This window comes from Tursiops truncatus, chromosome 20, assembly GCF_011762595.2.
Source record: "Tursiops truncatus isolate mTurTru1 chromosome 20, mTurTru1.mat.Y, whole genome shotgun sequence".
In the NCBI taxonomy this organism is placed as follows: domain Eukaryota; kingdom Metazoa; phylum Chordata; class Mammalia; order Artiodactyla; family Delphinidae; genus Tursiops; species Tursiops truncatus.
This window is the reverse complement of record NC_047053.1, coordinates 15603393-15623908: the sequence shown is the minus strand read 5'-3', so window position 1 is coordinate 15623908 and position 20516 is coordinate 15603393. Positions and strand designations below refer to the sequence as shown.

General features: G+C 53.1%; 2 protein-coding genes across 7 annotated transcripts in view; one reads left to right on the top strand and one right to left on the bottom strand.

Moving 5' to 3' along the window:
• The first annotated feature begins 122 nt into the window (after nucleotides 1–122).
• Nucleotides 123–7495, top strand: TRAF4 (TNF receptor associated factor 4). Its single transcript, XM_019927015.3, has 7 exons — nucleotides 123–378; nucleotides 3365–3416; nucleotides 3994–4098; nucleotides 4174–4335; nucleotides 4424–4585; nucleotides 4671–4826; nucleotides 5087–7495. The coding sequence occupies exons 1-7, from the start codon at nucleotides 236–238 to the stop codon at nucleotides 5717–5719; spliced, it is 1413 nt and encodes a 470-aa protein (XP_019782574.1). The 5' UTR covers nucleotides 123–235; the 3' UTR covers nucleotides 5720–7495.
• A 3389-nt stretch (nucleotides 7496–10884) lies between these two features.
• The window catches only part of FAM222B (family with sequence similarity 222 member B), a 69850-nt gene continuing 60218 nt past the window's right edge, over nucleotides 10885–20516 (bottom strand). For 4 of the 6 annotated variants that reach the window (XM_004314911.4, XM_073797117.1, XM_073797115.1 and 1 more), the window contains exon 3: nucleotides 10885–12799. In XM_004314911.4, the coding sequence (XP_004314959.1) occupies nucleotides 11196–12799 (1604 nt within the window). In that variant the 3' untranslated portion in view covers nucleotides 10885–11195. The remainder of the gene's footprint in view (nucleotides 12800–20516) is intronic. The other 2 variants (XM_073797118.1, XM_019927014.3) reach the window with 1 other exon arrangement.

Here is a 20516-nt window from a genome sequence, read left to right as displayed (position 1 = left end):
GACTGAGTGCCGACCCCGAAGCTGCCGCAACGCCGGGTGGGTGGGGAGCCCTGCGGGGCGGGCACTAGGACCGCGCGGGCACGGCCCCGCCCCCTCTTCCGGCGGGCGAGCTCAAGGGCTGGGCGCAGGCCACGGCTGCCAGTCGGCGCCGCCCGCAGCCGGGAGCGCGGCTGGAGCGAGGCGCGGGCTGTGGGGCCGCCGCGAACCCGGCCCCGCTTGCCCGTGCCCGCCCGCCATGCCCGGCTTTGACTACAAGTTCTTGGAGAAGCCTAAGCGGCGGCTGCTGTGCCCGCTGTGCGGGAAGCCCATGCGCGAGCCCGTGCAGGTTTCTACCTGCGGCCACCGCTTCTGCGACACCTGCCTGCAGGAGTTCCTCAGGTGCGGCCCGGCGGGAGCAGGGGACGGCCGGTGGGGGTGGGAGACGCCACCGGGGGAGGACCCAGGCCGGAGGCACGCCGGGCCTTTGTCTGCGCCGCGGCCCCGTGACCTCAGGGGCGCCCACCGTGACGTCACAGGGCGGGAGTGACGTCAGGCCCCGAGGGAGGACCCCACGCACTGATCCGTAGGGTCCCGCGTGCCACGCGCCAGGTGGGAAGAATTCCGTGCCTTCCCGCAGGGTGGAGGTGGGAAAGGACGCCCTTCCTGATCCGTGGCCGGCCCTTCCCCCTCACCTGAGAGCCAGAACGGCTTCACCCTTGAACTTTGAATCCTGGGAAGAGGAGGACAAAACCCTGTGCCCCGCGCAGCACCTTAAGCCTCCGAGCTTTCACCCATCTTAGCTTTTCTGATTCTTCGGACGTTCCGACAACGGCAGCTATTGTTCTCCCATTTCACAGATGAGGAAACGAGATTCAAATTCAAAGAAAGGCTGCGACTTGCCCACGGTCGCACAATTACCTAAAGGCTTAACTGGGGTGTAAGCCCGGCCTGCTTGTGGTCGCACGATAGAGGAAGGTCTACGACGCTCCCGATCTCCCCTGAAACAGGAACCCTTTGGGTGTCCCTCCCTGCCCCTGGGGGTCCTGAGTACTGCGAGTGGTCTAGAAGTCGTGAGGGGGAGGGGGTCGCACCCTGGGTGTGACTAAACGCCCCCTGCGCTCTCCCGACCCAGGTCTTCCGTGGGCTCTTGGGCACTCGTTGAGTTCTGGGCGCCCTGCGGTGATCTGAGTCTTCCTGTCCACGCTGGGACCTGCTCAGTCCTGGGTGTGGGGAGGCAAGAAGAGGGAGCCCCGTGTCGTGGGGAGGTCGTGGGCCAAGAGCACCGGGGAAGGCTGGGTCAGCCAGTGCCCTGTGTCAGGAGTCTGTTTGTTGAGGGTTCGTGGGGCGCAGGCTGGGAGAGCACCTCTGGGATTCCGTCCCTCCGTTCTCCGCAGCCCCTTGCCCGGCGGAAATCTCAGCAGGCCCTTTGTTTTCGCTTCCCCGCAGCCTGGGCCGGTCCTGCCCTCACATATGCTCCTGCACAAGCTGCTGTGCTGCCCCCTCCTCCTTTTCCCTCACCCGCCTCCCTCCTCCCTTCAGTGTACACACACTCCCCTACCTACACACAGCCCCATTGTCTTCTCCCGTGCTCTTCCCCAGCCCTCTGGTTTCCAGATGAGGCCAGCTGAGCCTCCCCCCTCCTCAGCTGACCCACCCTGACTGCCTCGGGGAAGGAACGGGGGAGGGGGCTGTCAGGCTTGTTTCCCTCTTCTGTCCCTCTCTGCTGCTTCTCCCCTCCCCCTCCCGGAAATCCCCTCTTCCTCTCCCACAGCCCCTTCCCCCCATCCTGTCTTCTCCCCTGGGCCTGGGCCTCCACTGCACGGCCTGGAGCAGTCTCTGCCCTTGCCTCCCCACCTCGGCTGGCGCCTGAACTCTGACGCTGAGGCCGGGGAGGGAAGGGATGGTGGGACAGGCCGTGCGCCTCCCACCCTACCAGCTAGGGTGTCCATGGCACTGGGCGAACCTTTGTCCTGGCTGGGCCCCAAGCTGCCCAGGCTAATCTTCTGCCTGAAGCCTGGGGACTTGCCTCAGTCCCCTCCCTGACTCCAAAACCACTAAGTCAGCACATTCCTGAAGCAGCCAAGCAGACCCCCTCCCCCACGGCCCACCCCTCTTTCCCTCCTGCCAGCGCTGTTACTCAGGTTGGTCCAGGAAGCCTGGTTACCCTGTGGGCACGGGCATACCTCCTCAGTGCCTGGGCATGTATTATTATTGGCATTGGCAGCATGCCCAGTAGTAGTCGTGGGGTCAGGGGGAGGAGGTGGGTGCTAGAAATCCTTTGAGCACCTGGGGCATGGACTGCCCACGTCCTGCCAAACGCCATCGTGGACAGGGCTGCCGTGTAGCCTCTGCTTCCGCCTTCATCCTTGCCTGCCTCCCACCTACCTGACTCAGACTTGCCAGAAATGCCATGCCTGAGGGTCTTCAGTCCTGCTGGGTGAGCCCTTGCCCTGCCTAGGCCACTCCAGGCATGCGTGACTGGTCCTGGCTAGGGTCGGCGAGGCCATGTTGGCAGAAGGAGGCATGCCACAGGCTCCTTGAGTGCTAACAGCCTGGTGTGGGGTTGGTGGAGGAGAGGGAGGGCAGCGGACAGGGGCAGCAGGCTTCAGATGCCTGCCGTGCAGTGACCAGAGCCTTGGCCATGCTTGCCTGGACACTTTTTCTTGGACTGGCCTCTCTTCTGTGTACAGCGTAGTAGAAACTATCTGAGCTGTGGAATCAGACAGACAGTCCAGTTCACCCGTGAGCCTCAGTTCTTTCATCTGCAAAGTGGAGACACTGAGCCCCTTCTCAGGCAGGTTGTGAGAACTGGGTGGGAGTGTAAACACAGTACCTTGGAGCGAGCCTTTCCTTCTCTTTGCTTTAGAAGACACACCCACATAGGAGGAGGGGAGAGTTGGGGTAAGGTGGCCCCAAGCTGACCTTTGCCCTGAGTTCGTGGCTGGGCACCCTCGCAGGGGCTTGGGCAGCCCTGGCGCTTAACCTCAGCCCATCCGTGTTCACCTTCCCCCAACAGCTTTCAGCCCAGCCAGTGAAAAGTAACCTGGGGCACTGGGTGGCTGGGCAGCCTGTTCCTTCCGCCGTCCAGCTGCCATCCTGGGGGAGGGGTGCCAGCTGCCACCTGTTGGCCAAATGCTGTCTGAAGCAGCTGCCTCTGCCTCCACTGGGCCCAAATCCACCCTCCCCGGGACAGGAGCTGGGATCTTTGGTGGTCCTGTAGAAGTGGGTACCCTCAGGCCTCTACTCGCCCTCTCCGGTAGGGCTGCCTGGGAACCTGGGAACCGGTCTGGTGACGGAAGGAGGCTACCCTGGTTGAGGGGATGGGGCCCAGGGATCTCTCTTCCCATAGTATGGCGCCTTGACCCTGTCCCTTCCCCCTTCACAGTGAAGGAGTCTTCAAGTGCCCTGAGGATCAACTTCCTCTGGACTATGCCAAGGTGAGTCCACCGTGCCAGGTACAGGCTCTTGCCCTCGGTGGAGGCTGGAGCTGCTGCAACCAGTGGGCTCGGGGCCAGTGTCAACCCGGTGCCGCAGAATCATGCACCCCTACGAACGTGGCCTGTTCCCTCCCACCAGGCCAGTTCGCAGATGAGGCCCGAGTCTGCCCTGGAGGGCAGGCACAATGCCCAGCCTGTGGGGGTATACAGAACCGCTCTGTGCCCGCCAGAAGTGTCCCCTCCCGTTTGGGTGGCTGGCCAGCCCTGTGGCTGAGGGCCAGGACCCCTGTACCAGGAGGAAGGAAGCAAAGGGTGTGGAGGCTGCCTGGGGCTGCAGGCTGATTGGCTGCTGCTCCGAAGGGAGCGTCCTGGGCCAGCGTGTTGGGGACCCTGGAATCTAGGTTAGAGCAGAGACCACCTGCTGCACTCTTTATCCCTGGGCACAGAGGAGAATTTACACCGAGGGGCTGTTTCTGGCTCTAAGGTAGAGAGCTAAGCTATCTGGGGTGGAGGAGGTGGGAACTGGGGACTGTAGCAGGCTCTGACCCTGACCAGTTCCCCGCCTCCTTGTCCCCAGATCTACCCAGACCCAGAGCTGGAGGTACAGGTACTGGGCCTGCCTATCCGCTGCATCCACAGTGAGGAGGGCTGCCGATGGAGTGGGCCACTTCGCCACCTACAGGTGAGGCTCTGAAGGGGCCGGGGTGGGGGGACTGCCCCTCCCTGGGCAGGCACTAACTGTGGCCCCTCCCACCAGGGCCACCTGAATACCTGCAGCTTCAATGTAGTCCCCTGCCCCAACCGCTGCCCCGCCAAGCTGAGCCGCCGTGATCTGCCCGCACACCTGCAGCACGACTGCCCCAAGAGGCGACTCAAGTGCGAGTTCTGTGGCTGTGACTTCAGCGGGGAGGCCTTTGAGGTGGGTGGGGCCTGGCTGAGGGTAGAGGGAGAGTGGGGCACCTGTGGCCCAGGGATCCCTTAACTCAGCCCCTCTGGCGTTTCTACAGAGCCACGAAGGTGTGTGCCCGCAAGAGAGTGTGTACTGTGAGAACAAATGCGGTGCCCGCATGATGCGGCGGCTCCTGGCCCAGCATGCCACCTCTGAGTGCCCCAAGCGCACCCAGCCTTGCACTTACTGCACCAAGGAGTTTGTCTTTGACACCATCCAGGTGAGGCCCTCCTGAGCTGTGGGCCGCAGGGCAGGTAGCAGGGAGTCAGGCTACTGACTGCTTCTCTCTGCCTCTGCGGCCCTAGAGCCACCAGTACCAGTGCCCGAGGCTGCCTGTGCCGTGCCCCAACCAGTGTGGCGTGGGCACCATGGCTCGGGAGGATCTGCCGGGCCACCTCAAGGACAGCTGTAGCACTGCCCTGGTGCTGTGCCCATTCAAAGACTCCGGCTGCAAGCACAGGGTGAGATGCCTCTCTTCCTTCCTGTCAGCTCTCTTCTTGGTCCTTGAAACCTCAGACATAGGCCCTTAGTGGTCCCTGCTGTGCTGCTCTGAAGCCTCAGCCCTCCCCCTGCTGGCCGGCTCCAGCCTCCTCCTAGAGCCCTCTACCTCCCTCATTCAGAGCCGGGTGCCCACTGCCCTGTACCTGCTCCTCCCCTCTCCCCTGAACTTGCCCCGACTAACTCTCCTCTCTTCCCCCATGGCCTGGGGCTTTGCCAACAGTGCCCTAAGCTGGCAATGGCACGGCACGTGGAGGAGAGCGTGAAGCCACATCTGGCCATGATGTGTGCCCTGGTGAGCCGGCAACGGCAAGAGCTGCAGGAGCTGCGAAGAGAGCTGGAGGAGCTCTCCGTGGGCAGTGATGGCGTGCTCATCTGGAAGATCGGCAGTTACGGGCGAAGGCTGCAGGAGGCCAAAGCCAAGCCCAACCTCGAGTGCTTCAGCCCCGCCTTCTACACGCATAAGTATGGCTACAAGCTGCAGGTGTCTGCATTCCTCAATGGCAATGGCAGTGGTGAGGGTACACATCTCTCGCTCTACATTCGCGTGCTGCCAGGTGCCTTTGACAATCTCCTTGAGTGGCCCTTTGCCCGCCGCGTCACCTTCTCCCTGCTGGATCAGAGCGACCCTGGGCTGGCTAAGCCACAGCATGTCACTGAGACCTTTCACCCTGACCCAAACTGGAAGAATTTCCAAAAACCAGGCACTTGGCGGGGCTCCCTGGATGAGAGTTCTCTGGGCTTTGGTTACCCCAAGTTCATCTCCCACCAGGATATCCGCAAGCGAAACTATGTGCGGGATGATGCAGTCTTCATCCGTGCCTCTGTTGAATTGCCCCGAAAGATCCTCAGCTGAGAGCAGACCCAGCTATAGGAAAAAGGGGGGTGGGAAATGACCTCCATCAGGCAGGCTGAGCCTGGAGAGGGGGCCGGACCCCCTCACAGCTGCTTCCGCTGCCTAGGTTTTGTTACCCTGTTCCCCCTCCCTCCTTCCCTACCACCCTCAGGTGCCTCCTTTTGGTGCTTCAGCCCTGGCCTCTGGGAAGAGCAGGTCTTAGGGTCATCAAGGGCTTGGAAACAAGCGATCCCGGGGCCTCTTGCCTAGGATCAGGGCAGACATGCCTTGGTGCCGGCCACACTCTTCCAGGGACTGAGGTGCCTGCTGGTGCTACGTCCCAAGAGCCATAGGGGGGGAGGGGGAGTTGGGAAACTGAGGGGTAGTTAAAGAATCTGTCTTGAGATCTGATGTCTCCTCTCCCCAGCTGTGTCCCCTCTGGTTATTTATTTACTTAGTGCCAGGAGGGCACAGCAGGGGAGCCCTGATTTTTAATAAATCCTGACTTGTATTTATTACCTTGGTTCCAGCCTGACTCATCTGGGTTGCTCAGGGCCCAATTGTGAAGTCAAGGGACCAGTCAGGGACTGCAACAGCTCTGGCCCCAGGATCCAGCTGCCCTGCTGCATCGCCCTCTGGTGGAAGACAGAGGGACTGCACTAGGCTTTGTGTGGAGGACAGCTGCCTGCTGCTGCCCTCTAGTGGTTAGAGCAGGGAGGTGCAGGCTCTGGACGTTTTATAAGGTTTAGAGTCTCTGATCGATACCCCACAAAGGACTAGTGCCTGTGCTCTAGGCAGGTCTTTCTTGGTCTAATGATAATAGCTACCATTTATTGAGTACTTTTGATGTGGCAGACACTGGTAAGCACTTTATATGCATTATTTAATACAACAGTCAAGTGAAATAGCTTTTAATAAAAGGACCTATCTTAGTGGGCTGTGGTGAAGACCATGCATGTTCCCAGTAAAAATAGTCGGTCCTTTGTATCTGTGGGTTCCACATCCTCGAATTCAATCAACAGTGAATTGGAGATATTTGGGAATAGTTCCAGAAAGTTACAAAAAGCAAAAGGTTTTGGCCACTCATGGGCAAATCTACATAGTATTACATTGTATCAGGTATTGTACGTAATCTAGAGATTAAAGTATACCAGAGAATGTGTATAGGTTACATGCAAAGCCTATACTATTTTATATCAGGGACTTGGTGAATTTCTGTATCCGCTGGCGATTCTTAAACCAATTCCCTGTGGATACTGAGGGATGTCTCTGAGTGCTTTATGAATGTTAGTCTAACTCCAAAGCCCAGCCCACACCCAGGGACTCCTAAACTGCGCACAGGAGCCTTGAAATTTTCTCATCCATACTTACTTTTCATACAGGCCTCAATGGGTACCTGTGATTATCCACATTTGACTGGTAAAATAGGAACAGAGGAGTGAATTGACTTCAGTGATCTTTCAGCTAGTTTGGGGCAGCGCCTGGATTTTTTCCCCCCCCTGTCACTGGATTCTGTTTTAAGCTCCAGCAGTCACTAGAAGATTAGCTTCCTTTAATTTTGGCAGTAGATTTGATTTTGGATCCTTGCTGTGCTTGCTTTTTTGGCAAGTTACTTAGCTACATGGGGCATCCTTACTGGTAAAATTAAAGTAATCCTGCTAGATTCGTAAAGATTAACTCATCAGCATAAAGTGCCTTACTCTTGCCTGGCCCTGAGAAGAGGCCCAGTGTATGGGAAGTATTGTTTAGTACAGAGAAGGTTCAAGGGCTGTAGCCTGCCTTTTCTACTTTCCCAGAGACTCAGGTGAAAAGAGCCCTTATCAGAAGGTGATAGGAAAGGTCTGAGCCTGAGACAGCCAGCCCAGGGAACTAACCAACTTAGCCTTCAAAAGGTCAAATTCACTGATCTAGGGAGAGATGAAGCCCTGGCTGCCTTGCTGAGAAAGTAAAGATGGCTCTTTCATCTAAACTGTCGTGGTACTGTGAAGCCTGGAAGCTGGTAGAGAAGACCGACCATGGGCTCTAGCAGGGGAAATGCCTTCACCTAAGCACGGGCTTCACGCAGCAACAGGTAGAACCACTCTTCTGCAGAAGCCTTCCCAGAGAAGCCAGAACCCCCGGATCAAGCTTGGGCTCCCTCTGCTGGCAGCACTGTGCCACTGCACCATTCCAGGCGGTAGGTTCACAAAGGCGGCTGGTGCCGCCTTCAGTTCCCTGCAGTGGATATTGCGATTGACCCCATGCCCAGGCCTAGCCCTCATTCACTGCCTTTGCAGACAGTCATAATTGCTTGTAGAACTCAGGCCAGATTTTGCCTCACAGCGTGAGCTGGGCTCAACTCAACCATCTGCTCTGTCTAGCCCTGTGACCCTAGGCTGACTGTAGGTCTCATTTGACACAGGCAGAAGAAGGTTTTCTTTCACAGGGATGGGATGAGGAGTAAAGGAGGCAAAGCACCTTCACAAAAGGGCACCCCACAGAAAAGGGCATGCTCAGGAGGGTGCTTTCAACTCGAGCCACCTAACCATCTGATTCCACCCTCACTGAGTCCCACAACCTGTGGGATCTTTCCTTCCCTCCATCACATCTTAGCCCAGACCCAAACGCAGCAGAAAGTGGAGAGGGAGGAGGGGACGTAAATAGCTCTTTTGGATTTTTTTTTCCCCTGCAGACAGAAGAAAGTTCTCCCATCAGTACTCAACCCTTAAGATTCAAACCACCAAGAGGACCACTTCTCATGCTACAGATCACACCACCTATTACTTCCACCTGCCAGAGGTCCTCAAATTCGAAAATGTTCGAGGTGGGAGAAGGTTGTGGGGTGGGGGGAAGGGTCGTTTAGTCTTAAGCTGGCTTATTAGCAAACCAGGTCCCCGTTTTTCAGTGACGGATAGTCCTTGGAGTGAAAATGGCATTACATTGAACTGGACCTCCAGTGAGGGGTAGCGAACCATACTTAACCATCAAATCCCACCAAGCCCCCTGCAGCCCTGCCTAGGGAGAGGGCCAGTCAGCCAGGTGCCCTCCAGGGGCTGACTGAACACACCTGGTCTGGGATAATGGAGTGGGAGGGCTTCTGACGGGGACAAATACTATAGGGGTCCCCTTAAAAATGAGAAATTCTCTTAAGACGTTAAAAACCGTTAAGAAAGATCATCTCAAACACTGACAGCATTAAACGAATAGGACAAGATCAAAGGTGAGTTTTTTTCTTTTTACTGGTTTATAATAATCTTAAAAACCCCATCACGCCCATAAACCACCACAGGTGAGAAGATGAAGGAGATGGAGAATGAATGCTACAGTATGTGGGCGGCGTGAGGATCCAGGTATCTTCTAGGGGCAGTGTGGAATGGAGGCAGGGGGTGTGGATAGGAGGCCCTGGCTTGGACCCTTATTGCTGGTTGGGGGTTGGCTGGCAAGAGGGGCTCAGGGTGAACTAGGAAACATCTCACACCAAAGGCGAGGGTAGATGGGGGCAGGGGGGTCACAGTACATTTTCCATGCAGACTAGGGGTGGGAGTGAGAGCTTCAGAGGCTTGCGCCCCTACACAGGAAGAGATGGGTTTGAGGTTTGATTTTAAGCCCCCAAATTGGTGTCTGGTCCAATTTCCTAAAAGGGCAGCTCACCTTTTGGGGGGAGGCATTGGAACAAATTACAGCAAAAATATCTGGTTTGGAGATCAAGCAAGGGATAAAGGGAGACAATGGTGTTCATTCAGAGAATTTAACTCAGAGAAGCGAGAACTGGGAGGGGCCCCTGGGTGAGATGGTGGCCAACACACAGGGAGAAGGCATCGCACCAGAAGCTGCAGGTACTCCTGGGGGCTCAGGACAGGGAGGTGCCAGTGTTCACAGACGGCAGGAAAACCACTGGGAACAATGAGTTAGGACTTCATGTTGCTATCATTTGGCATAACACAATCAGGCATTTTTTTCCTTTTTTTTCTCTTTTTAAATATAAGGCAACTTGCCAACACATAATTTAAAAACTGGTCTTCAGTCACACTGCTTCAGATCACTAGAGAATTTCTGGCTAAAGAACAGTGGATCGTATAGTAAACAAAAGCCCAAATCTTAAATAAGAAAGCTCACGTTCCCCAGAGACAAGAGGAAAGGGTAGGGCTTATTTGGTTAAAAAAAAAAAAAGCCCAACTATGCATCTTTAACAGAAGGGTGCAAAACATTACAACAAAACATAATCTGAAGTTACAGAAAAGTTTTAAATTTCTAGCCAACTAACTGTCACCTGGGAATGAGACTTGGAGCATGGAGTGGGTGAAGAAAGGGCGAGGGGCAGAAGGGGCTGTTTCCAAGAGAGGCCCATCTCCAGCTGTTAGAACCATGCTCATTTGGTAAAGGAGAATTCAAAGAGCTTAAGGCTTTGTGTTTTCTTCGTTAAACTGAGGGGCTGTGAAAGGTGACTAGACAGTGAATGCACCTGTGGGGCCGCTCACACACATTGCTACTCAAACCCACACTACATTCATACAGAAACAGGACGTTTAAAACTTACAGCGTAGAGCAATATTCTTAGCCAGTGTAGAGAGAACCAAATGCACTTTTTTTTTTCAGTGTTTTTAATTCCAAACTCCAATGTGATCATCCCATACCTACTACCTAATCCCTCAAGACAGACTTTTTTGTTTTGTTTTGCGTTTTTTTTTTTGAGGGGGGAGTGGGGGATGAGGGCAGCAGATGACTTAGGAGAGAGACAGCAGCGAGAAAGATCTTGGGTATGCTGGATGGTCTCGGCATTTCTCTAGGCAGGGAAAGGGAGTCAGGAACCAAGGTACCAATCCAAACACAGCTTTTTTTTCCCCTTGGTCTCAAGGCTATGGCCACGTGCTGCAGGATGCCCTTGAGGAGTGTGGCAAGGACAAGTGCAGTGGCTCTGGGATCAATGCAGATGTAAAACAAAGCCTTGAGGAAAGGAGAAGGGCTGGGAGGAGATGCAGACAGGGTCAGTTTTGATTTGAGGTCTTTGGGTAAACAAGGAATTGGCTTTCAGAGCACTTGGGAGGTCTGGCTTCTTAGTCCCAGAGAGACAGACAGGGAGAGACCTAGCTTAGGTGGCTGGGCACTGACAGCTACCTGACCTAGGGAGCCGTTCCCTTAGCCCACACCTCAGTCGAAAGAGAAACAGTGAGAGGTGCAGGAACAGACAAAAGGGGGCTGGTGGGAAATGGCCGAGGTGGGGGTGGGGGGAAGAACTGCACTGACAGGCAGGCATTGGAGAGAAAAGCCTGAAGTTGGGATGAGGTCCCAACATAAACCCAAAAGTTGCTGAGGCTGGTAGAGGGGAAGATGAGCGCAAAGAGGACCCCCCCCCCCGTCCTCAATTAGATCCCACTAAACTCCCTTTCTTAGACATCTAAGAATGATCACGTTGGAGCAGTGAAACTTTGAAACTATCCAATTACTCAAAAGAAAGACTAAACCTAGGAGGGTGACGGGTGACGTATGATGTGTAGCTTGTGGAGGGCACCAGGGCTACCTATCTATACCCAGGGTGCTGAATATGAAGATTTCGACTATCTGTGGGATCAGGGGCTCGGCTGCCAGGGGCTCGGTGGGCCTTGCTCAGCACGGCCAGGCTCTGGTCTCGGAAGCAGGCCTGCGGGAAATCCCCGCTTAGGTAATCCACTGTCTGCACCAGGCTGTTCTGGCTTGCCACCGGCCCGCCCCCGGTCCCTGCCCGGTAGTGGGCCCCAGCCGCCGCGCAGTCGAGGGGTGCGCCCGCAGGCTGCCCACTGTGGAACGGCACGGCGAGGTCCTGAGACCCCGAGCTGTCGCTATTGGGAGTGGGCAGAATGTTGTTCCACAGGGGCTGGAAGTAGTGACCATTAGGGTAGGCCAGTGGGGCTGCCAGGCCGTTGACTGGTGGGGACGGGGTTGGCTTCTCCAGGGGTGGCTTCAGATGGAAAGCCTGCGCCATGCACAGTTCCTGCGGGTAGGCAGGGGCCTTGCCCACGAAGCCAGGCCCCGCCAACTCGCGTCCTGCCGCATGCTTGCCTGTCAGGCCAGGGGCCGGCGTGCCGCCGGCCTCACTGCACATCTGCTGTAGGTGGGCCAGCTGGTGCTGGTTCCAGGCGACTGGCTTGAGGTCGCTAGGGTAGCCAGTGGGGGCTCGAGAGATGCCCGTGGGCAGGTTGACAGGGCCCGCAGCGGGCAATGCGGCTGCGGCCGCATGGGTGTGCTCCATGGGATTGACCACACATGAAGGCATTGGTGTGGGGACGCCGTGGGTCGACACCCGAGTGCTTGCATTGATGAGCAGACTGCGGCTAATGGGGCTGGGGTTGGCGATCTGGCCCTCACACACTGAGGTAGTGCTGATGCCTGCCCTCGTCTGGCAAAACTGGCTGATCTGGTGCACGATGCTGCTCAGGTCCGGGGGCTGGCTGTGCTGCAGGGTGGCCGCCATGGAAAGGGGGATAGTTGAGGTAGACACGGTCACATTCGGGGGGGCGTCTGAGTCTGGCATCTTCCGGCCTCCGTGCAGCAAGGGAGTGGGGAGGTGCTGGAGACCCTGGTGAGACAGGGCCTGAGGGTGGACCAAGCCCTGGGTTGGGGCCATGGGCTGAGGGTGGCCCAGGCCCTGAGGCTGCTGGAGGCTCTGAGGGTGGGACAGCGCCGGGGGTGGCGGGATACCCTGAGGGTGCTGCAGCGTCTGGGGAGGGGCATGGGCCAGGGTCTGTGCGTGCTGCAGGGCCTGCTGGCGGGCCAGAGCCTGGGCCTGGGGGTGGGCTAAAGTGCTGGGTGCCACAGTAGCATAGGGCGCCACTGGGGGGTTCATGATGGCCTCAGGGAGCAACCGGGCTCGGGTGCCGTCAAAGTCCTTGAGTATGCTTTTGGCTGGCACTTTGACAATGGCAAGCAGGCCTGCCTTGGTGGCAGCCTGAGTCGGGTAGGGGCTGTAGCGCTGGGCTGATGTGTCGAGGCCGTTCACAGTACGACGAACGTGTTTCCGCTGGGGAACCTTCACACTGTTGGGGAAGATTTTTATAGTCAGTGGGTTGTTTGCGACCTTCTTAGCATACGCGTCCAATTCGGCTGGGGTAGGATAGTGAGCAGTTCTCATTTTCTGTGTAGTGTCCCCTAGAGAGAGAAGGGGAAGGAGAGCAAAGAAGGAGACGGAGCTCATCAGTGCCAAGCCAACCAGCCCTTCTAGATTTCCCATTTGAGGGCCTGAGGGGCAGGGCGAACTAAGCTGTCATCTCTAGTCTTCCACTGAGACCCGGCCTCAGCCCCCACAGAAACAAGCACTGCTCACATTGAGTGAGTACTTCTAATGGACCAGGCCTCGTGCTGAGGACAGGCTGTCTCAACGAATCCTTGCTGCTGCTTTAGGACGCAGGTACTATCATGGTATTCCCACTTAACAAACGAGGTCACTGAAGATCAGAATAGCAGAGCAACTTGCGAAAGTCTCTATCTTAGAGAGCCAGAACTTGGCCAATTCTCACATGGAATTCTCTCCAAGTTCCTACCAGCCCATCCTGGCCTGGGGGTTGAAGGTTCTAAGCAGAGCTGTTTGTCAGGGCCACTCAGTCCCTGCCCCATGACACCCTGAGGAAGAGGGTACCCAGAATGACTCCTCTACAGTCTGCAGTTGTCAGTGAGGCATCAACTTTCTCTCTGCCTTGGCAGCTGGGGCACCGTGCCGACTGGGTGGGCATCCTGGCGCAGCAGACAGGATGCTGCTTTTTCAGGGGCAGAAGAGTAAGCTGCCAACATCCCTTCCCCATCCCCAAGTCACAAGTTCACTTTTGTTTACAGCTTACTCTAAGCCTGACTGGGTGAAGATCAAAAGGCTTTATTTATTTCCTTGTGGGGGTGACAATAATGACAGGGCAGCAGGGAGGGAACTGAGGAGAACGGATTCAGAGAATCTTTAAGTCCTGAGAGCCAAAAATAGTCTGTATTCGGCCCTTGTGAGCTGTCACTTTCCAAAATGAAAGAGGAAAAACCTGCCTTCTTTGGAGACTGCGGAAACACCGCTCAATGGGCCTCATTAATGCTAACAGTCTCTTTGTTCCCATCTCCAGTTGCCTCCCATCAGGGGGCTCCAGCGGATGTCGTGCTTCCATCAAAAAGGAAAAGATTCTGAGAACAAGAGCTCTTTAAGGATGCCAGGCTCCTGGCAAGGGGTCTCTGCTCCCTTCTCCCTCTCTCTGGGGAGGGTCTCCCCTGAGTATACACAGAAGGTGCTTAATAAAGGCTTGCTGAGTAAGTACACAGACTGCCCAGAGCGGAAAAAAAAAGGGGGACTGGCTGGGAGCCTTGGCTCAGCTAGCTGATTCCCTCCCTACTTCCTCCCCTTCTAGGGGGCAGCCAGGGCAGACCAAGGACTGAGCTGGCCAAATGCCTGGCTTGTGGCCTCAGCTGGCTTGGCCCAGAGGAGACCCCATTCAAAGTCATGTCGCTGGGCATCAGCTGGAACAGAAGTAGTCTAGTGAGTGTGCTAGCAGGAAAAGGGCACAGCTGCCTGCGCTAGGTGACGTTGCTGGTTGGCTGGCAGCAAGTGCTTAGAAACTGCTGCTCTTGGAAGCAAGGAAAGAAAGCTCAAGTCCAGGAGAGGCAGAGAGATCCGGACCCAGGCTCGACGAGGTAGAACTTAGCAAAAGGGTACGGAAAGGAAAAGGTTTGCTTTCAAACACGGGCACGATGCCTTGAACGCAGTAGGCACTCCCACATATTTAAGGCTCTGCTCTATTTACTGAGTACAGAATAGTTGCTCCATTCATAAACGAAATGTTTGTAAGATGACTGATTTGAAGAAGGACTGATTTAGAAGGATGAATGTGACAGTGACAACTGAAGGCAGGAAGCAGAGGGAGGCAGAGAGGCCTGGAAGTCTCCCACCTACTAGGTAGCACTAGCTGGCAAGGAGGTCAAAGCCTGGAGAACAGAGTTCTGCGGCTTCTTATAAGCCACTGACCCTTAATAGGCTTCAGTCTCGACAAAGTGGGGCCATTTTCTGACCGGTTTTACATTCTCCTGGACAAGAAGACACCAAAAAAGTCTGGGATCACTGAAAGATCTTCCCTACACTCAAGGCGCCAGAATTCCATTAGAAGCTGCCCTGGTCAGCCACTGTACTCTTGTGTGACTGATCAAAAACATGCGACATTCCTAGCTCAGTGTCTTCCTTACCCAGAGCAAACGTGTAGTAAGTGCCTGGTAAGTGTACTGTCTGACTGAACAACTGGGACTCGGCTGAATAATGGGAGTCTGAAGCTGCTGGGTTTCAGTTCGGACAGGAAAGGAAGGTCCGCCCCTCCATGTTGGAAGAGCTTTCCTCCATGTTGATGGGCTTCTCTCTCTGAAAGTCAGGGAAGAGAGACTGGTACAGCGGCTTGTTGAATAATAGAGCTCCTTTGCTCCAAGTCAATATCAACTCTAAGGCTGGTTTTTTCTAGCAGAGGCAGAGGTATTGATGGCTTGGCCTCAGTCAGAAGTATGGAGTGGGACACTACACCGATTAGTTCTCTCTGTCCTGCCTCCACTGATGCTGACAGTGGTGATGAGGTGAGGTGAGGGGTGGGAAGGGTGGACACAGGCTACAGTATGTTAAGGAAGAATCTCAAGGATGAGAGGAGCATATTGGACAAGAAAGAGGCCACATTCGGGGAATCCAACACCACCCACGTCATGTACCAGATTTCAGCCCAACCCTTAAAAAATAGCCAAGTTTTCCTCAGTACTTTATCTCAGTCCCCACAGAGGCACCCGGAAGCCTTTCTTTCTTCTGCATCATCTTCCTCTAAATGCACAGCCAACACGGATACTACAGCTCTGTAAACAACTTATTTAAATAGCTGGTACCAATGGTGTCATTAATCGAGGCATAAGGCGGTGTAGAGAACAGAGACTCTGTGGTTAGAAAAAAAGAGATCCAGATTCAAGCACTGGCTTTATTATCTGACTACTCAGTTTCTCTCTCAGTCATTCCTCATTTATAAACAGGGATGATACCTGCTGTCTTACCTCACAGAATTACTAAGATCAAGAGATCCAATGAATGGGAAATGCTCTGTGAACAGGAACTATGACTGTCGATAGTTACTATTCAAGGATAGCAGGTTTGGCTGAGTCTGCCCACAGACGGGACAGAGTAACCTGACCATGGAAGCCCTAACTGCAGTACCTCCTGGACTTGAGTCTGAGCATTACATGTAGTACAGAAAGCACTGTTGTCTATTCTAGGAACTGGGGGGATCTCCCTGAATCCAGGCTTCCCTGCAAGGACCTCCCTGTTTATCCTTCTGTTTTGAAGATCAAAAGACATGGGTGGCTTATGCAGCAGGAACCTCTAACCTGTGGAGAGACACAGGCAGTGTGTGTCAAATACAGGCTTTGGAGTCTGACCCAAGTGTGAGTTCTAGCCCAGTCACTGAATAGTAACGAGACATTGACAAACACTCTCATCCTGAAAAGAAAGATAAGAGAGTCCCCCATATGGAATTACTGAGGAATGAATGAGAACATGCATACAAATATTCAAGACAGTGCCTGGCATATGGTAAGCGCTCAACAAACGTTAGCTAATGTTTCTGATATTTCTCTGTAGTTTATCCAGTCACTGGGCCAATTCACCATTTCCAGGTCTTTCCACTAGGGGGCACATAAGCACACAGAGAAGTAGTAAAAAATTAATGTCGATACTTGCCCTAGGCCCCAAAACTCTACAATGAAAGAGGTCACAGTAACTGTCTAAAAGACGATTTGACGACCAGGGATCTTTGGTCATTTCAACCACTCTACCCAGAAATATTTACCAGGCCACCCTATCGATATACCTGTGAGCTGGAAAATTAGGAGCAGAGGCTTGGGGTTAATGAATAAAAAAATGTTCAAAAACACATTTTCTGGGGAATTTGGAGAAGATGGGTCAGAGGAAAATAGACTTTGCAAGTACAAAGTTCCAAAATGGCTGAGGTCTCTCAAAGCAAGTGACATTATGGAATAACAATCGAGAAAAGTTCTAGGAGGGCATCTACCTAACCACAGCTGTGGTCTTCTACCAAGTGCAGGACCCACCCAGAGGCAAGATGTCCTTTAATCCAGCCTGAACTATGGCAAATTATACTTCTAGGTTGGAAAATGCATCACATCCTCCTATACATGTAGAAGAGGAAGGGGAGAAGAGAAAATGTTGGCGTTTCAAGGGAACAATCTTGTGATTCTGTACATAAGGCAGCTCAAGCCTGGGGAATAATTAGCCAGGTGACTGACAGTACTGGGCCAAGAAGCCACATATGCCCTCTCCTGACCCCAGACCCATCTCCCCTGCCTTGAGCTGACTCTTACGACATAAAGTATACTAAGCTACACACTCTTGCACTGTTGGTGGGAATGTAAATTGATACAGCCACTATGGAGAACAGTATGGAGGTTCCTTAAAAAACTAAGAATAGAACTACCATAGGACCCAGAAACACCACTACTGGGCATATACCCTGAGAAAGCCATAATTCAAAAAGAGTCATGTACCACAATGTTCACTGCAGCACTATTTACAACAGCCAGGACACGGAAGCAACCTAAGGGTCCATCAACAGGTGAATGGATAATGAAGACGTGGCACATATATACAATGGAATATTACTCAGCCATAAAAAGAAACAAAATTGAGTTATTTGTAGTGAGGTGGATGGACCTAGAGTCTGCAATACAGAGTGAGGTAAGTCAGAAAGAGAAAAACAAGTACCGTATGCTAACACATATATATGGAATCTTAAAAAAAAAAAAAAGGTTCTGATGAACCTAGGGGCAGGACAGGAATAAAGATGCAGACATAGAGAATGGACTTGAGGACATGGGGAGAGGCAAGTGTAAGCTGAGACAAAGAGAGTGGCATGTACGTATATACACTACCAAACGTAAAATAGCTAGCTAGTGGGAAGCAGCTGCATCGCACAGGGAGATCAGCTCGGTGCTTTGTGACCACCTAGAGGGGTGGGATAAGGAGGGTGGGAGGGAGACGCAAGAGGGAGGGGATATGGGGATATATGTATACATATAGCTGATTCACTTTGTTATAAAGCAGAAACTAACATACCACTGTAAAGCAATTATACCCCAATAAAGATGTTAACAATAAAAAAAAACCAAACATATATTAAGCTATAAATATCAGTACCCCATCCCCTCACCAGATACGGAGTTCTGTGTTTTGAGCACCTTTTAAGACCCTCCCTAGGATGGGGGCAGGGAAAGGCTGAATAGCAGTTACAAAACTGGTTTTAAGGTCTCTACAGCTGATAGGCCTGGGCTCTGAGCAGCTCCTTGGCTGCTGGTTTCCAAAGGAGACAGCTTATACTCCATCTCACCTTAATGGTAAATGCTTAATGCGAAGAGCTAAGTCACAAGACAGGATTTTCTTCTTTTTTAAATTTTTGGCTGCACTGTGTGGCCTGCAGGATCTTAGTTCCCCAACCAGGGATTGAACCCACGCCCCCTGCAGTTGGAAGCACAGACGGCCAGGAAAGTCCCAGGATTTTTTTTCTTACACATTTTGGGAGAGGAAAGAAGAAAGTAAGTGGGCTTAAAAACACCACTGGGTTTTCTCCTCTGCAAAAGTTTAGGTGTAGTTAAGGAGAGCAACAAGAGAGTCAGAGGGATTCAAATACACTGTCCCCTAAACGGACAGGTAAGCCTGAAACCAGGGAAAAAGGATACCTCAATTCTTTTTTTTTGCAGTACGCAGGCCTCTCACTGTTGCGGCCTCTCCCGTTGCGGAGCACAGGCTCTGGACGTGCAGGCTCAGTGGCCATGGTTCACGGGCCCAGCCACTCCGCAGCATGTGGGATCTTCCCGGACCGGGGCACGAACCCGTGTCCCCTGCATCGGCAGGCGGACCCTCAACCACTGCACCACCAGGGAAGCCCCATACCTCAATTCTTGAATAGAGATTTGGGACAGTGGTTGGCAGAGGCTACTTGGGGACTGCTTTGGGGAGAAGGGCGTGAAGGTTCCAAGTCAGCAACTAAGATAAAGCTGCCAACTTGCCTTTCTTCCCAAGCAGTTCAGCCCCTGACAGGACATCTCTGGGCGAAGCCGTCAGAGTGCGCTAAGGAACCTAGAAGACAGACAGCGAGCTGCTCTTTGTTATCTTACTGCATGCTTCCGAGCACACTCCCTCCCCAGTTGTGTGCCTGGAAGTCTGGAACCAGTCACAATGCAGCGAGCATGCAGATTTGGGTGGCCAAGGAGCCCAGACAACTTTCTCACCCAATTATCCTTTAGTAAGAGAAAAGCTGGGGAGGAGCTGGGACAGCAGGGCCGGCCTATTGTGTCAAGCAGCTGCAGAAGGAAGACTGTCACCTTCAGCTTTGTCATGACGCAAGTTGGATTCACTGGCCAAATTCTAGAACTAGCCAGGCTCTGAGTCTTACTCTCCCTCAAAGAAAGGAAGTCAAGAGGCCAGACCATTTTTAACTTCTGAAGATGATCTCAACAGAGCAGGGGGCGGCAAACTATAGCCTGCAAGCCAAAACCCAGCTGCTGTGCTTTTGTAGAAAGTTTTACTGGAGCATAGCCACACTCATTTGTTTACATACTGTCTACGGTTGCCTGTGCCCTACGACAGCAGAGGTGAGTACGTGTAACAGAGACCATATGGGATGATCCACAAAGCCTAAAATATCTGCTATTTGACTCTTTACAGAAAAAGTTTGCCAACCTCTGTCATAAAGGATTCAGGTAAAGTGCTGAAGCTCCTTTTCTATTAAAGGGTAAGCCTAGATGCCTCATTGATTTTCCCTTTTTACTCTGAAAGGAAAGTCTATTCCAAATTTAGGGCCATTTTCACACTTGAAGATGCCGTACATGGTAATAAGCCAGGAATAGACTCTTTTCCTTGCACATGATGTAGTACAGCGATAGAAGGTAGGAATCTGGGAAAATACAAAGTATAAAGCCCCAATTCCAGCCAATGTAAGACAGGAATCTAACAGTTCTCAAAAACTCCGTCTTATAGCAAGTATATTAACAGGAACACGCCCAGAGAGACTGAGCAAGCTACCTTCCTATCCGTTCTGGAGGCAAAAGCTTCTTTACTTGCTGTGAACTGAGGGCCACAGCTCAGAAGGCAGACAGCAAAGCCAAAGGGAACTGTCTATTTCCATGGCAGAGAGTGCTCAGAGAGCTCAAAACAACAGAACAGTGGATACAGTTTGTCTCAGAGATACAGTAAGTAATCTGGACTGTGAGTTTTCATTCAATTCCTCATGGGGGTTCAAATTGAAACACTTCTTTGATATATATATCCTGTAAAACTCCTTATAGCCTTATTGCTTAACAGATAGCTATCAGCAACAATTAAAATTAAGATGATACACACTGGGGAATTCTAGTATTTAAGAGGATTTCTCAGGACTTCCCCGGTGGTCCAGTGGTTAAGAATCCGCCTTCCAATGCAGGGGACACAGATTTGATCCCTGGTTGGGGGAACTAAGATTCCACATGCCACGAGACAACTAAGCCTGCATACTCTGGAGCCCGTGCACTGCAACTACTGAGCCCGCGCGTCACAACAAAGATCCTGTGTGCCGCAACAAAGATCCTGTGTGCTGCAGTGAAGACCTGACCCAGCCAAATAAACAGAACAACTAACTAAATTAATTAATTAAAAAAAAGAGGATCTCTCTGATCAGAGAAGTGTCTCACAATGTTGACAAGTTTTGCGGCTGCTTTCTTGATGTCTGTGCTGAAGAATATCTTGGAGGTACCAAAATTCATGGTCAGTGTACCCCAAATGTGCCTCTGGTATAGCTCAAATGTAGGGAAAAAATAAACGATCACATCCTTC